Raw genomic sequence first — 17,446 nt, 5'->3', positions numbered from 1 at the left:
TTAATTCCATAAATTTTTTTTATATTTTAAATATCGCAATTATTGTCATTTTTAATAATTTTATACGTTGGCAAGAAAAGTCGATTAAAAGTCTAAAAAGCAGTCTACGTATATTGTAAGAACTGTATTTTGCCCGTGATGACTCGAGATTTATGACAAAAAAGGTATATAATCGATGACGATCAATGCCATATTTTATGCTTTCACAATTAAGTGGAATAAAATTTATATTTTACTAGAAGAAACGTGTATATTATAATGTAACATATATTTTATGGTAAAATAATTTTCAGCAACTTTCAGTAAAAAAAATCAAAAATAAAACGTGTATTCGGCGGAGTAAGTGCAATCGGATTAGGCCGGTAGCATCCCAGAGACTGTGTGACCGTTATAATTGGTTTCGAGGATTATCTCCCCCGAATGCACTTAGCGAGGGTAGCGGTAACTCGGGGTCGCATTCCGGTAGAGTTCTCAGAATCCACAGCGGTAGCGTGGGACACTTCCGTGGCACATCTAGTACGTGACCATAACAATAGGTAAACAATGGGACGTTTGGATATCAAGACATTCTGGACGGAGCACTGCCAGTGCGTGTATCTCCTTAATCACCAATAAATGCTGTGAAACGACTTTGGCCTTTTACTTGAATCCTCCACCCACCCCTACGCAACAATATCATTAAATCTAACTTGCATATCCTTATAGGACAGGTGGTCGGTGGTCACCGGTTATAGGACGAGTGAAATGTTTCGACCGTTTCCCGGCCTATGGAAATTCAGTTGAGTTTGAAAGAGGATCGTTTATTTTCGTTCAATTTGGTACAATGGTTATTGTATTATGGAGGATGAACGAATGAGACGACTGGCATGTTAATGCACGTGTTTATTATATGACAGCTGAAGACAGAGTGAGTAGCGGCTCTCCGAACCCAGCCGGGTTGGTCCCCACTCGCAGGAAGGCAACCAAACTCGACCATGTCGTATAAACGAGCCGCCACATCACTCCCCCCCCCCAGCATCAGCGATACCAAAATTACAAAGAAACAAATTTTACAATAGAAAAAAATTATTGTTACACAAAGAGAAAAAATTATTACGTGAGGAGAAAAAAAATTGTTGACGTGGGTCATCCGCTGTGTACATAGGTGTACCGCCCTGAATGGTCGGTAGATTCGAGGGCGGTGACGTCGCGAGCAGGACGGTGGCTGGTCCGATGGTCACGCCGATGCGATGCGATGCTGCGGCGGCGCCGCTCTTCCGAGGCTGATGTCGGTTGGTGGGGTGGCGGGGGCGGCAGGGGCATCGATGTGGTTGATGATACTCCGAGCTGGACTGTGAGTCGTTGTGGCTCGTGGAGGTGTTGTAGCGCTACCGCCCGTCTCGGCGTGACGACGCTCGTGGGGACGGACGGGGCCTTGATGATGATGATGATGATGGTGCTGAGGTGGTGTATGTCTTGTGGTGCTGGATGACCGTTCTATGTGTAGTGGATCGCGCATGACTCCACATCCAGCTGTCAAGATCGTCGTCTCATTCGCTCCCCCATTTTTTTAAGCACCTGTCATCGACGTTGTGGCTGGACGTCGGTAGGTAGGTAGGTAGGTAGGTAGCCGTGTCTGCACGTTTATTGTCACCCGCGGGCCGCGGCGTGCTGTGTTGATGGCGATGGGGGCGCGGCGAGACAGGGATGAGCGGCATGTTGAAATTGATCGAGGCTGCGTGGCTCGATGTCGGGGGTCACCAGTATGGAGGATGAACGAATGAGACGACTGGCATGTTAATGCACGTGTTTATTATATGACAGCTGAAGACAGAGTGAGTAGCGGCTCTCCGAACCCAGCCGGGCTGGTCCCCACTCGCAGGAAGGCAACCAAACTCGACCATGTCGTATAAGCGAGCCGCCACAGTATGTACGAAGAGGTTTCTTCGGAGAAGTGATCTGTATGAACTCCAGAGGCTCACTCTGCCAGTGGAGGTTGCTGCGTTGGTTTATTTTATTTTATTTTATTTTATTTTAAAAAATCAATACCACAGAGACTTGACAGGTTTATAAACGTTTTGGGTTGAAGTGTGTCGTGTGCACATCTTTTGTTCTTGGTACTCGCGCTGACCTATTTATGCTGCGAGCGTGGAGCTAATATATATATATATATTAGCGTCGAAGGCAGAAGAGCCAGAGGCAGATCCCCCGCACGCTGGACTGACCAAGTATCTGCAGCGACGGGCGCTTCCACGGTAGCAAGTCTTCGCCTGGCCGAATTTAGAACTGAATGGAGGCAGCTGGTTGACCGCACATCATAGTCACGATCCTCAGTGATGAGGGAACCGACAGCAATATATATAAGTAAAGATCATCATCTTGTATTTCATTAGAAATAGTAGCCAATGATGGAAATTGTGTTATATAATATTACAAAGAGATGACAGAACAAATTAAAAAATCCGTAAAAAAGGCGCGCCGCTTTGTAGTGCCCTCTGAGACTCGGCGCCCCCCCCCCCGCATTGCGGGGTCTGCGGGGGCGGTAGCTACGCCACTGCCGTTTACCTTAAAAACGCTGTGCAAATCGCGCAGTGTGTACGCTACTAGTCCATATTGAACGACGGCTGACAACAGTGACAGTGCCTATACACAATTACAGTTCACAAATATCAAATAACCCGTTCACGGTTATTTCATAAGCGAGCACTGGAGACTCGTTATTTTCTGCTTTTTTCACAATAAAATTGTTTTGTTCGCACGGGCGATTCTTGAAAAAAATCAATCAATATCAAGGGTCAAATAATCTTTTGTTCTATAGTTATTGTGAAAGATTGTATTGTACAAGTAGCAATGGAGTGCAGACTTTGTCTCTGCTCTGCTCCAGCAGGGTCCTTCGTCTCCATCCATGACGACCCTCATCCACCGCGTTTGGCGCAACGTATTTGGACCTGCTGTCGGCTGCGGGTTAGTTACGTTACACTTGAACAATTGCTATTGTTAATTCGCTACTCCCCGTAATCGTCATACCTTTCTCGTTTGCAGGTTAGGAAAGGTGATCTTCTGCCAGATATGATATGCCTTTCCTGTGTCAACAACCTTGAATTGCTCGACAGCTTTCGAAACGTTTGTTTTCAGAATGACACAACGTCGAGGGTGAAATTAGACAAGCATTTGAAAGTCAAGCCGGAGGAAGTTTTGGTGGAAGATTTAATATGGGAAGATGAGTCGAGTGCTGATTTGCCACCCAACATTTCTCTTTTACCAGACGATGGCGAGGTAAGTAAATGGGATGCGATTGACTTTACATGTAAAATGATATCTAAACGCAGTATTGAAATGTTACACGTGTTAAATTGTATAACGTTCGGTTTATTTTTTAGACCACTGGAGGAAAAATTACTTCGACTCAACTCAATGTGCCACTCAACATTTCTCATTCTCCAGACAATGGCGAAGTAAGTAAATGGGATTCGAGTGACTTGGATCGATTAGAATTTCCATTTAAAATGACATCTAATCACACTGTAAAAATGTTACACATGTTGAGTTGTATATCTTTCGGTTTATCTTTTAGACCCCTGGAAGAAAAATTACTTCAAGAGATAATATGGCAGCAATAATGGATACCAATAGACACATTCCAGGCGAAGAATTACCATTACGAAAAGCTTTAGATAAGATTTGGTCTACTGATTCTGAATTGGACCATAAAATAGATTTCCAAGACAACTTGTTTACTAATAAACACAATCTTGTGACACAGAAAAACTTATCCACGTCAAAACCCCAGCTCAGTGCTCACATGAAAATTCATAATGGGGTAAAACCTCACAAGTGTGATATTTGTTCAAAAAGATATACTACTAAACAACATCTTAGTGCACATATGAATATTCATAGTGGGTTAAAGCCACACAAATGCGAAATTTGTTCAAAATCATTCGTTTCAAAATCTGAGCTTAATAAACATATACTGATTCATAGTGAGGTAAATTCACACAAATGTGACATTTGTTCGAAATCATTTAACAGGAAATATAGTCTAAATTTACATATGCGGATTCATAGTGGGGTAAAACCATACAAATGTGATATTTGTTCAAAATCATTCCTTAGAAAAGGTGAAGTCAGTACACATATGAGAATTCATAGCGGGGTAAAGCCACACAAATGTGATATTTGTTCAAAATCATTTTTTGGAAAATATATACTTAATGCACATATGGGTATTCATACTGGGGTAAAGCCACACAAATGTGACATTTGTTCAAAAACATATACTACGAAACAATCTCTTAGTGCACATATCTATATTCATAGTGGGGTAAAATCACACAAATGTGAAATTTGTTCAAAATCATTCCTTAGAAAATGTGAACTCAGTTCACATATGAGCATTCATAGCGGGGTAAGGCCATACAAATGTGACATTTGTTCAAAATCATTCTTTGGAAAATACCTACTCAGTGCACATATGGGTATTCATACTGGGGTAAAGCTACATAAATGTGACATTTGTTCAAAAACATATACTACGAAACAATCTCTTAGTGCACATATGTATATTCATAGTGGGGTAAAGCCATACAATTGTGACATTTGTTTAAAATCATTCCTTAGAAAACATCTACTCATTGCACACATGAATATTCATACTTGGGTAAAGCCACAAGAATAGAAACGTTTTACGTCAAATCAGGTCATTTTGGTTCCCTTATATTTCATAAATTTTTTTTTAGCATTTCTGTATTTAGATTGAAGGTATGTACACAGAGAATAAATAAATGATTTTAATTTCCAAAATAATAAAGGAAACATGAAAAAAATAAGTTTCTCATTTCCTTCAACTTACATACCTGTGCCACATTGACTTTTCCTCCATGAGCATTATTTATGAAGTCATCGAATCTTGCGTCCAACGGTTCTTTCTAAATGGTACATCTCCATTTGAAAATGCAGCAGTAGTACTGGTTGTATGTACATATGTACCTTTTATAAGTCGATTTGCAATAGTATAGATGTAACCTTAACTAGAAGATAAATAAACAATTAAAACGTGTCGAAGAAAAACAATGCGAATTTGTTGACAATATGTTAAAATAATCCAATTCGCTTTTCCAAAACTTTTATTTTGTATTTATAACAATTTCAGGCATAATTTATAAAAAAAAATCATACATATTATACTATTATTATTATATATTTTCTTCAAACATTGTATATATGTAACCTTGTACATCAGCGACGTACAACCTGCAGCCTGAAATAACATATGTATGTTGAAGTCCAATATAATTAAATCATCACAAAGTGTTTCATTGAATATGAAAAATATCTAAATATATACGTAGGGTTGCCATGGACAAAAAAAGAGAACATTTAACAAAAAAAATATATTTTTTACAATTTTCTTTATAATTGTGCCGGTTGTTTAAGTTACCAAAAATACATTTTTTTGCAAGGTAATCGCAAAATCCAACCAGTACGGGAAAAATTGTATCTATGTATAACAAAGAATCATAATGTATACATATTTTTTATTTTACATATATACCAGGAAGGCCTTACAGGTAAATCCCAATGCGCCTTCCTGGCCAATTACAAATACAAATACAGCATTTTTATTATAAGTCGTTGAATTGCGAGACACTGAAAAAACTCGCAAATTAACGAGACATCTATGAATTGTACATAAATTTTTATTGTACATCAATCAAATTTTCAAATAGTGGTGACATAGTAGGTAGGAAGGATTTTTAGCCAATTTTTTTTTCCGGAACCGTTTCAACAATGAAATCAGAGAAAATTGGCAAACTCTGATAGGAAACGATCAACCTGGAGTCACAAATCCAGGTCTGACCAACAGCATACTCTAAAAAATTCATTTTCATTCAGGGATAGAACCCGGCACCTTCTTGACGGTAAGCAGAAGCTTAACGTCCGAGCTATGCTGCTGGCTATATTTTTATGTATATGGTATCAAAATATTTTTTAAAACAAATTTACGCAAAACTCCAATTATCTCAAACGAAATATTATATGACTTATTCCACTTTTATAATAACCGGAACATACATATGTAGTTAGAAACAGGAAGAGTGCGCTTAAAAATTAATTGTTGAATTTAATCATCTTCATTCTCACTCCCAATTTCCCAAGTTGGTGCAAAAGTTTCTTATTGTCTTTTATTTCTTTATAAAGTTCTACACATGAAATAATTTTTGTAATTATATACTACGCTTAAAATACCCCGGACAGTGAAAATTTTCAACTTATTTCTTTCTTTAGTCTACTGTCTGCCGATCATCTAAAATATTCTTTCTAAATTGGCATTTTGGCCAGGTATTGCAAAAAAAGTGATAATTTTTTAATAATTTCGATTGAAACTCAATAGTATTTATTTTTAAATATTCTATCCATTTGAGACAGGAAATCATATTTTTAAAGTTTTCATTTTTGAAATATTTTTCAACATTATCTTTAAATTGCCTCTCCACTCACGTCGTATCTTGTGAGAGAAAATTTAGTATAGACTGCATGAAATTATTGTCAAAATTTAAAAAAAGGTTATTATGGGTGTAATATAAAAAAGATAGAGAACAAAAGAATTGTGTTGAAAAAAAGAACATGTTCTCTTAAAAAGAGACCAGTTGGCAATCCTATTAACATACATATGTATGTATGTATATCAAAATACAATAATCAATCTTTACTCGCTCGATATCCTACATTGAATTATTGATAAATATATATTTTTAAATTTCAATGTTGTACTTTTATTGTTTCATTATTTAAATTTTTTTAGATTTTATCATATAATTTTTATTTTTCGTATTAATTTTATTATTATCTTTATCACTATTTTTTTATCAATCTTGTTTACTTGTTTCCGTCCATTTTAGCGCTTTAGGGCAACCTGTTTATCTTATTAAGTCTGTTAGCGCGGCTGTCTTCCATAGAATTTCTGAACTTTGCACAGGATTTTGAGGCTTATATGCGCCTATTTCAACTGTTTTAAGGTTCAAAATTGGTTGAATATACTACCGAGTTGAATGGCATCTATTCAATTTGCTTAAAATGAATATATACCAGTCAAAAATTAGTTTTTTGTGGAACTATACTGAAACCTCGTTGATGTGACGTCACGTCTTCATATAATTATGAAGAATGATTATTTGACAATTAATCCAAAACTACGAGATATATTATGTATTTTATTGTTTAAAATAATACTTTCTGTGTTAATTAACATATCTGGTTACTTGAGTAAATATTAAAATCTGTATTTAAGGTCGAAAACTCGATTGCCAAATTCGCGAAAAAGGTACCGCCGCATACAGGGTTTGTTCGCTATATTTATTGCCGCAGGCAAAGGGTTAATTTCTGTAGTGAATATGTGATGACCCCGATTGTATTCCATGCGTTTTACCGTAGTGGAGACATTGAATATTGAAACAATATAGTGGAGAATATTGAATCAATTCATTTATTCGTAAAGGCGCTTCTATTATTATAACATTTCTCTGGGTAAAACAACTAGTAATAAAATATGTTCATTTCGCATTAAAAATATTTTGAATTTGTAACAATTTTAAAGAAACTTAATTAACATAGCACGGAATTTTGATTATTTACAGAGTGTCGATTTTGCACAGCAAAAATATGATATATACGGGTGTTTTTGCGTTCTCACCCCAAAATTTCCATTTTTGCATTACATGGTCGAAATATCTCATTTGTACGGCTTTAATTGTTTCGTGTGAGATCTCATGTGTGTATCAAGACGATTTTTATGAGTAAACGATTTCAAGCAAATATCACATTTGTACGGCTTTTCCCCCATATGCAATTTCATGTGTATACCCAGATAACTTTTCACAGCAAATGATTTCAAACAAATATTACATTTATAAGGCTTTTCCCCCGTGTGAGTTCTCATGTGTGTAATAAGACAATTGTTTTGAGTGAATGATTTTAAACAAACGTTACATTTGTATGGCTTTTCCCCCGTGTGAGACCTCATGTGTATATGAAGACTGCCACTTTGAGTAAATGATTTTAAACAGATGTCACATTTGTGTGACCTTTCCCCAGTGTGAGTCGTCATGTGTAAAACAAGTTTACTTTTTTGCGAAAAAGATTTTGAACAAATATTACACTCATTAGGCCTCTGTCCGCTATGAGACTTCAGGTGTTTATAAATACTTTTCAGAGTAAATGATTTCAAGCAAATATCACATTTGTACGGATTTTCCACCGTGTGAAGTTTCGTGTGTCTATCAAGATAACATTTTTGAGGAAATGATTTTAAACAAATATTACATTGGTAAATAATCGGTAATGTAGACACTTCGGATGGAATTCCAACATCAACTGCCCCGCAATCATCCAAAGTGAAGACCTTTCCTGCGTGTATCTGTGAAATAAAACGAACGATTTACAAACGAATACAATACGTTTACAACAAGATTAGAAGCAACTATACCAGAGATGTATTATTTTCCAACAAATGGATATTTTGATTGGAATCGCCTATTTCTATGGCACTAGATTGCCAGTCATTACAAATATTCGGTGATTCATCCTCCCATTTTAAATCTTCCAGTAAAACTTCTTCCGTCTTCACATTCAAACACCCTTTCGACGTCAGCTTCGACGTTTCGCTGCTTCGTAGACAATCGTCTCGAAAATTGCTGAACAATTCCAGAGTATTGATACACGAAAGGCATATCGCATCTGGTAACCCGTCACCTCTTGTCAACTGCAAATGAGTGGCAGTGATGATTAATTTAAGTGAAGCCAATTTGGATGGCAATAGGTTAACAGAAACTGACCAGCAGCCGGCAACAGGTCCTAATGCGTTGTGCCAGTGGATGAGGATTGTCGTGGATGGAGACAGTCGGATCAGAACAAAGACAAAGCCTGCACTCCATCGCTTCGCCCAATACGCTGTCAAAACTGAACAATACTATTCCTCTGTCAGAATAGAGAGGTGGGACCGGGCAATTCTGGGTAATTTCGCCGAATTCAAGTCGGTCGAAGCGAGTACTTCGAATAGCAGTTTACCGAAGCACGAGTTATTCAAATTACATATTTTTCGAATGGCATATTGATCGAATGCAGCGCTTGCTACACAGTCAATACGGATCACATTTAAGGTTGCCAACAGGTCTTTTTTTAAGAGAACAAGTTCTCTTTTTAGTTATAGCCGAGACGTGGGACCGCTCGCTGTTGTGTGTGTGTTATTGTAAAGAAGTATTGCCAGTGCAGAAGAAAATGGCTTGGTCGGCAGTGCGCAATTATTATTTATTGTTTTCGTTTTTTTTTTATTTTTATTTTTTCATTTTATCATGTTTTTCTGCTTTTGCATTTTTGCTTTTTATTTTTCTGTTTTTCATAATCAAATATAGGCCATTGTGGCGCATTAGCATTAGCATTGTGGCCAATGGGATCGCCTGACTCATCGACTAATAGTTGTTGAGCCCAAACGGGTATAAATATTGGCGCGCTCTCGGCCTGGAAACCATTCTGACCTGGAGCACCGACGAGAGCAGACCAATAAACGACTTCTACAACCGTCCTGCGTCTTTCTCTCCGATCCTGGAAGCCCCTTCTTTACGTCCACGCAACAGTACTATTTTTTTGTTCATTGTGAAACTAAGAATAGGATTTGAGGATTTAGTTTATTTGATTTTTACACCTTTGTTTATTTTTTTTTCTTTCTTATGTATTATTTTTATTTTTCATTTTATCATGTTTTTCTGCCTTTGCATTTTTGCTTTTTATTTTATGTTTTTCTTTATCAAATGTAGGCCATTGTGGCGCATTAGGTTCCCCCTGTAATGCCACAATGGTCCAAAACTAACTATAAAAAAAAAATCGTAAAGGAAATTTTTCAAGTTGCATGAGTATCTTGCCGAATTTGATAATTTTATTAAAACTCATTTAGAAAAATTCAGCAGTTGTGGTACCGGTAATGATAATTATTTGTCGCACGGTACATATGATGAATTTGTAAGTTTAATGAGTAGTGAAGTAAAAAATATCTTATTGCTGAAGTTCGGGAAGTAATATACTATTCAATTATAGCCGACTCGGGTCGGTGGACGCATCGACTCATCAGAGACCTGAGGGTTTGGAGCCGGAGAAAACATGGTGAGCTGTGCTTTCACCTAACTCAAATTTTAACAGGACATGGCTGCTTTGGAAGCTATCTGCACAAGATAGGAAAAAAAGCAACACCAGGATGTCATCACTGAAGTGCAGAAAACGACGATGCTGAACACACTGCATTGGATTGTCCAGCATGGAACGCACAAAGAACCAATCTAAAAAAAAATGTACTCGGTGTTAACCCATTAACGACGACTAACATGATTCCTGCTATGCTTGAGAGTGCAGAGGCGTGGACAGCGTTTGCAGTATGCATCATGCAGGAGAAAGAAGAGGCAGAACGCGATCGAGAGAAAAGAAGTCGGACTTTGAAAATGACGAGAGCCTAGATGGCTATCCTGGCTGCCACCCTTGAGAAATACTTAATTAGTAGCCGGGTAGTAGCTGAAGAGGAGGAGGGTTTTAGTGGGTAAAAATCCCACACTACCACACGTTGGTGGTGTCTTCTAGAAGATTTCCCCCCGCTGGAAAAAAAAATTATAGTCGACTCAACTCTTGATATATCTCATATAGACCAGTTAACATTTATCTTGAGATTTGTGAATGAAACTGGCGTATAAAAGAGCGTTTCTTTGGATTTTTATATTTTAAAAAACACGAATCCGAATATTTAGAGCAGATCATATTAAAAAATTTTATAAACTATATCGATACCTATTTCTAAATGTAGGGGCTAATCATATGACAACGCAGCAAATATGGCTGCAAAATACAAAGGTTTGCAGGCTAGAATATTACATCATTGTAATACAGCCACCTTTATATCGTGTACCAGTCATACTTTAAATTTAATTAGGAACTATGCTGCGGAATCCTGTTCATGGGCGTTATATTATTTTTATTCTATTCCAAATTTGTTTTTTTTTTCATCATCGACTCGACGAAGGAATATTTTTTTAAGTAATATTTCAAATAACCAATATTTAAAAAGAAAAAAATAGTACGCGATGGGCGGCTAGAGCAGAGGCTGGTTTTGCTTTAAAATCAAATTATCAAAATATTAAAGCAGCTCTTATTAAAATCAGTCCGTCTGTATTTGAAAAACCTATGGGAAAACTGGAGGCAAAAATATTGGCAGTTTATTTCAAATAATAAGAAACTGCATTATTAACTAGTTTGTGGGATAAATTATTACAGCGCATCAATGATACAAATAAATCATTGCATGCAGCACAATTTGTTGTTGGGAACAAGATTGGTAAAATCCCTTTCAGAATTTATAGTGAATTCAGTGAAATTAAAAAAGATTAAAATCGCTAGACGTAAAAAATTAAAATCGAAATTTGGAAAGAGATGTGATGAAGTTAATTTTAGTCAAACAGAAAACTTTATAATAAATATTCATAACATTATCTGCGATGCATTCATTTCAGAAGTATCAAGATTCTTGAAGGAGCTCAATTTATGATAGTTAACTTGAAGATTTTCAATTATTTTTTAATTTTTAATTGTCATGATAAATTTAACGAATGTATTGAAAGAATAATTTCAAAATATAACAATGATATTTACACATATCAAAAGCGAAAATATTACGAATCCTGTCGATTATAATAAATTATTAATTGCAGGTTTAAAATCAACGTTTCCAAATGTTGAAACAATTTTAAGAATATTTCTAACGCTTTCTAATAAGCAATGCAAGTGGCGAGCGTTCGTTTCAGTTTTAAAACGAGTTAAAATAGTTAAAAGAATTCGTTAAATCAAAACAATTTAAATAATTTATCGATGCTGTTTATTGAATGTGAGGTGGTGCATTTATTAGATTGTGATAACATAATAGATAAATTTGCGGCATCAAAAGGTCGAAAAGTACCAATTTAAAATGTTTTTCTTTTTTTTCTTGATTGTTTGTATAACTTTGTAAATAGATGTTTGTTTATATAATTGTATAATATATAATTTTTAGTTTGTATAAGTTTTGTGAATACATTTATATTATATTAAACAATTTTAAATACAAAATAAAACACATGTTTCTTATAATGTACGTACCTACAATTCACAATTAAAAAAAAAGTCACTTTATGATAAGTGGGGGGGGGGGGGGCAGCCTCTAAATTACGTTGCGCCTGTGGCCTCCGCAACGCTTAATCCGCCGATGGATGTGCACTAAGATTTTGTTTCGAAATATATGATTTTGAACAAATGTCATATGTGTGTGGCTTTACCCCAGTATGAATACCCATATGTGCAATGAGTAGATATTTTCTAAGGAATGATTTTAAACAAATGTCACATTTGTATGACTTTACCTTACTATGAATATTGATATGTGCACTAAGATATCGTTTTGCAGCATATGCTTTTGAACAAATATGACATTTGTATGGCTTTACCCCAGTATGAATACCCATATGTGCACTGAGTAGATATTTTTTAAAGAATGTTTTTGAACAAATGTCACATTTGTATGGCTCTGCCCCAGCATGAATACGCATATGTGCAATGAGTAGATATTTTGTAAAAAATAATTTTGAACAAATGTTACATTTGTGTGGTTTTACCCCAATATGAGTATTGATATGTTCAATAAGAAATCGTTTTGTAGTAAATGTTTTTGAACAAATGTCACATTTGTGTGGCTTTATCCGAGTATGAATACCCATATGTGCACTGATTTCAGATTTTCTAAGGAATGATTTTAAACAAATGTGACATTTGTGTGACTTTACCCCATTATGAATAACCATATGTGAACGAAGGCTTGGTTTTGTGAAGAATGATTTTGAGCAAATGTCACATTTGTGTAGCTTTACCCCAGTATGAATACCCATATGTTCACAGAGTAGATATTTTGCAAAGAATGTTTTTGAACAAATGTCACATTTGTGTGGCTTTACCCCAGTATGAATAGCGATATGTGAACGAAGGTTCGATTTGGAAAAGAATGATTTTAAACAAATTTCACACTTGTGTGATTTTACCTCACTATGAATATATATATGTGCACTAAGAGATTGTTTCGTAGTATATGATTTTGAACAAATGTGACATTTATGTGGCTTTACCCCACTATGAATACCCATATGTGAACTAAGTCTTGATTTTGTAAAGAATGATTTTGAACAAATATCACATTTGTGTGGCTTTACCCCATTATGAATATTCATATGTGAACTAAGTTGTGATTTTGCAAAGAATGATTTTGAACAAATATCACATTTGTGTGGCTTTACCTTAGTATGAGTAACCATGTGTGAACGAAGGTTTGATTTGGAAAAGAATGATTTTGAACAAATGTCACATTTATATGGCTTTTCCCCAATATGAATTTTCATATGTTCACTAAGCGACCGTTTCCTCGTATATGTCTTAGAACAAATGTCACATTTGTGTGGCTTTACCCCAGTATGACTACTCATATGTGCACCGAGTACAGATTTTGTAAGGAATGATTTTAAACAAATCTCACATTTGTATGGCCGCACCCGGGTATGTATTCTCATGTGTCCTCTGAGGTGAGATTTCGAAATAAATGATTTTAAACAAATATAACATTTGTGTGGCTTTAGTCCACTATGAGTATTTATATGTTCACTAAGAGATCGTTTTGTAGTATATGTTTTAGAACAAATGTCACACTTATAAGGCTTTATCCCATTATGTATTTTCATATGTGCACTGAGCTGGGTGAATGTGTTTTTCTGTGTCACAAGATTTTTTTTATGAGTAAACAATTTGTCTTGGAAATCTATTATACGCTCCAATTCAGAATGTGTAGAGCATATCTTATCTAAAGCTTTTCGTAATGGTAATTCTTCCTCTAGAATGTGTCTATTGGTATCGATTATTGCTGCCATATTGTCTCTCGAAGTAATTTTTCTTCCAGGGGTCTAAAAAATAAACCGAACGTTATATAATTTAACATGCGTAACATATCAATAGTGTGATTAGATGTCATTTTACATGTAAATTCTAATCGATCTAAGTCACTCAAATCCCATTTACTTACCTCGCCATCGTCTGGTGAACTAGAAGTGTTGGGTTGCAAATCAGCACTCAACTCATCTTCCCATATTAAATCTTTCAGCAAAACTTCCTCCGGCTTGACTTTCAAATACTTGTCTAATTTTACCCTCGACGTTGTGTCATTCTGAAAACAAGCACTTCGGAAGCTGTCGAGCAATTCCAGGTTGTTAACACAGGAAAGGCAAATCATATCCGGCAGAAGGTCACCTTTCCTAACCTACAAATGAGAAAGGAATTGAAGATTACGAGGACTAGCGAATTAACAATAGAAATGGCAATAGCAAGTGTAACTAACCCGCAGCTGACAGCAGGCCCAAATGCGTTGCACCAAACGCGGTGGATGAGGATCGTCATGTATGGAGACAAAGGACTCTGCTGGAGCAGAGCACAGACAAAGTCTGCACTCCATTGCTACTTGGGCAATTTTATATTTGTCAACGAAATATGTATAGGCACTGTTGTCAGCTGTCAGCGGTCAACCTGTTAAACGCATAAATTTCTTTGTGATGGGAACTTTGCTTACAAACCACCGTTTTGTGTTTTTGCGTGTGGAGAAATTTTGATCAAAACTTCCGACCATTTATTAATAATTATCTGTTGTTAAATAAAAGTTAGCCAAACAGATCATAACCCCATAGGTGAGTATTTCTCTCTTCTCCGTGTCAAGTCAAGTTTTAGTTGGTAGGCGCTTAATTGTGTTTTCTCTTTTATAAGATTGCGTCATCGACATTTAAATACTATTAGCTAAATTCACTATTTTATTTTTTGTAATATCTGTAGGCGGGGTAGGTAGTGTTGACCGTATCCCAGCCTAACGAAACACTGTTGTGCTTGTTTTAAGTTGTTTTATTGTTTGCCTAAATATTGTACAAGTGTATTAGAATATTTGGGGAAGTTTTCTTGAAGCGGCTATTGGCTGTTGACTTGGTGTCGTGATGGCCGCTGGATCTGCAATGTGTCGTTGCTCTGGATCCGGCTATGTTCAGATGTCTCTGGATATGGCAGTGTGTTGCTGGCTCGGCATTCGGCTATGTTCAGCAGGTCTCTGGATACGGTAGAGTGTTGCTGGCTCGGCGTTCGGCTATGTTCAGCAGGTCTCTGGATGTCGACTGGTCCGCTGCTGTGTGTAGACTCTTGTTGCTGTGGGTCGACTGGTCTGCTTCTGTGTGTCGACGCTTGTTGCTGTGGGTCGACTGGTGTTGTTTGGGGTGGACCTCCTTTTATATTGTTTTTGGGCATCACGTGACTCGTCGCAGATGGTGTTTATGCGTGTGCGAGGAATGTGTTTTTGTCGATTAGGGTGGACGTTTCTCGAACGTTTGGCGACGTTCCACTCGATTTAGTTTTTACTGGCTGCAGGTGTTCTTCGACAGGTGTCGTTCCGCTCGACTTGTAGGGGTGGAACATGCTAGAATGTTTGGCGATTGATTCCAAGAAGTGCACGTGGTGTTTACGTGTGTGAGTTATGCGAGGAATGTGGTTTGTTGTTGTGGAATATGCTCGAATGTTTGGCGTCGTTCCACTCGATTTAGTTTAATGGATGCAGGTGTTCTTTCGTTCTGCATGGGTTGTTGGGGTAGACGTTTCTCGAATGTTTCGATGACGATGACGATGACGAGATTCCTACATATCGATACAATTATTTTGTCAGTTTATTATAATTTAATACTAGGAAAACTTTTCGAATGAATTCGCCGGTTGTGGATTCATCCGGTACGTGTGAAACAGTGCATACCCACCCATACGCCACTGAGCCTAGTACCCGGCGCAGACGCGGTGCCGGTTTAATCCGTTGTAAGGCAGGTTAGGTATATTGAACGTATCCCAGCCTAACGAAACACATGTTGTGTAGTTTGTAAGAGGATCGTTTATTTTGTTCAATTGTTACAATGGTTATTGTATGTACGAAGAGGTTGAGCTTCGGAGAAGTGATCTGGTTGAACTTCAGAGGTTCACTCTGACGTCTGGAGCTGCTACGTCACTTTGTATACGTTCTGGCTTGAAGCGTGCCGCGTGCAGATGCTTTGTCTTCGTTTCCAGGACACGTGTGTTAGAGACACGTGTTGGCCTATTTTCTAGGCGCGTGCTTTATAGCTGTGGGATTAGCGCCAGGACGTCGTTCGTTTAAGAATGGGGTCGAGTGCCACGAGTAAATGTCTTTTTAAGACACGTGTTACGGTATCCTGATGACATCACTGTTGGGTTTTGTTCGTTTTACGATCGAGCGATGAACTCTTTCTTCTGGAATGGTCGGAGGGGACGTTGCCCTTGAGTTATGCATGTTTGTATAGGATCGATGATGAGATCACTGGTTTTGATGTAATAGCACAAGTCGTGCTATATTCCTATACCATCCTTCCCGTGTAACGGCGGCCTTAGAGTTACAAAAGTCTGACCAGCAGTACTGTAGAAATACTCCAAATACATTATATCTGCTTTAAGTCATCGACTTTAGAGAGTCTTTGATTAATATTATGTATTAGATGTATTATGAACATTTATAAGGATTGTAAATAGGTTTTTGAGCTCTTTTTCCTATTATGCTGTAGATTAACATTAGAATAATATAATACTATGATTACTAACCAAATTAAATAAAATTGTAAAATAGAAAATGATCAGTAGATCAGTAGCTATTAAAATAGATATAAGATGTATTGTGAACATAATTTTGTAATAATAAAAAGCATTTAAAAAAAAAATACATTATATTCAAGCGAAGTAAGCTTGAACACAAGAGGTCAAGGATGCATCCAGGATATTTTCTAGGGGGGGGGGGGGCGATAAAAAAATAACGCAATTAATATTTATTCATGATGCAATTAAAATCCAATCACACACAATGAAAAAATAATGAACATTCGTAACAAAAGGACAACCATTTTTATTACATACCTCCTTTACGTTTCACTTACGATTATGTTAATTTTCAAACGGCAATGAAATTTAGGGGGAGCGATTGCTATCATCGCCCCCCTCCCCTCAGGATCCGTTCTTGATTCAAGAACATCTCGGTGGTCAACATTAGCGCAACCATCAAGCTATGCTGCTGAAATCCATTTGTCGCTCATGATTTTTCTGTTTTCTGAACGGGAGAGAGTTTAATAAATTTCTTGTTCTTTTATCAATATGTCCCCGCAACTTTTATACTTCGCAGTACCAAATCCGTCATTTTAAAATTGTTCGAGCGGTGTTTACGTATCACCCACGTTTCCAAGTGCACTCATACAACTGACTCGGTCCAGTTGAATTCCGCCCGAGTGCACCCATATCGCGTCAACTTGGTATTTATATTCTTTAGAATGCTTGTTATTTAATTTTC

At 36.9% G+C, this 17,446-nt stretch overlaps 4 protein-coding genes across 6 annotated transcripts in view; 2 read left to right on the top strand and 2 right to left on the bottom strand.

Annotated features, from left to right (window-relative positions):
- Positions 1-1,853, top strand: part of LOC143913579 (uncharacterized) — a 346,453-nt gene extending 344,600 nt beyond the window's left edge. Inside the window, exon 3 of the mRNA XM_077433459.1 lies at positions 1,692-1,853. The gene's annotated coding sequence lies outside the window, so the exon portion shown is untranslated. The remainder of the gene's footprint in view (positions 1-1,691) is intronic.
- Positions 873-9,082, bottom strand: LOC143913554 (uncharacterized). Of its 2 annotated transcripts, XM_077433422.1 has the most exons (4): positions 8,814-9,082; positions 8,465-8,740; positions 8,139-8,395; positions 873-2,133 (listed from the first exon to the last, which is right to left on the bottom strand). In XM_077433422.1, the coding sequence occupies exons 1-4, from the start codon at positions 8,910-8,912 to the stop codon at positions 2,115-2,117; spliced, it is 651 nt and encodes a 216-aa protein (XP_077289548.1). In that variant the 5' UTR covers positions 8,913-9,082; the 3' UTR covers positions 873-2,114. The 2 variants fall into 2 exon arrangements, with proteins under 2 accessions (XP_077289548.1, XP_077289547.1); XM_077433421.1 differs by lacking the exon at positions 873-2,133 and having other exon boundaries at positions 6,783-8,395.
- On the top strand, positions 2,425-5,159 carry LOC143913531 (uncharacterized). 2 transcript variants are annotated; one of them, XM_077433386.1, is made up of 4 exons: positions 2,425-2,943; positions 3,022-3,255; positions 3,360-3,434; positions 3,554-5,159. In XM_077433386.1, exons 1-4 carry the CDS (start codon positions 2,830-2,832, stop codon positions 4,655-4,657), a joined length of 1,527 nt encoding a protein of 508 aa, XP_077289512.1. In that variant the 5' UTR covers positions 2,425-2,829; the 3' UTR covers positions 4,658-5,159. The 2 variants fall into 2 exon arrangements, with proteins under 2 accessions (XP_077289512.1, XP_077289513.1); XM_077433387.1 differs by having other exon boundaries at positions 2,430-2,952; positions 3,115-3,255.
- A 3,029-nt stretch (positions 9,083-12,111) lies between the features above and the next one.
- Positions 12,112-14,575, bottom strand: LOC143913475 (uncharacterized). Its single transcript, XM_077433301.1, has 3 exons — positions 14,420-14,575; positions 14,108-14,341; positions 12,112-13,988 (listed from the first exon to the last, which is right to left on the bottom strand). Exons 1-3 carry the CDS (start codon positions 14,531-14,533, stop codon positions 12,243-12,245), a joined length of 2,094 nt encoding a protein of 697 aa, XP_077289427.1. The 5' UTR covers positions 14,534-14,575; the 3' UTR covers positions 12,112-12,242.
- Between the last annotated feature and the right edge of the window lie 2,871 nt (positions 14,576-17,446).

This window comes from Arctopsyche grandis, chromosome 6 (genome assembly GCF_051622035.1).
Source record: "Arctopsyche grandis isolate Sample6627 chromosome 6, ASM5162203v2, whole genome shotgun sequence".
In the NCBI taxonomy this organism is placed as follows: domain Eukaryota; kingdom Metazoa; phylum Arthropoda; class Insecta; order Trichoptera; family Hydropsychidae; genus Arctopsyche; species Arctopsyche grandis.
Note: the sequence above shows the minus strand (reverse complement) of the source record. Positions and strands in the feature narration are given on the sequence as shown.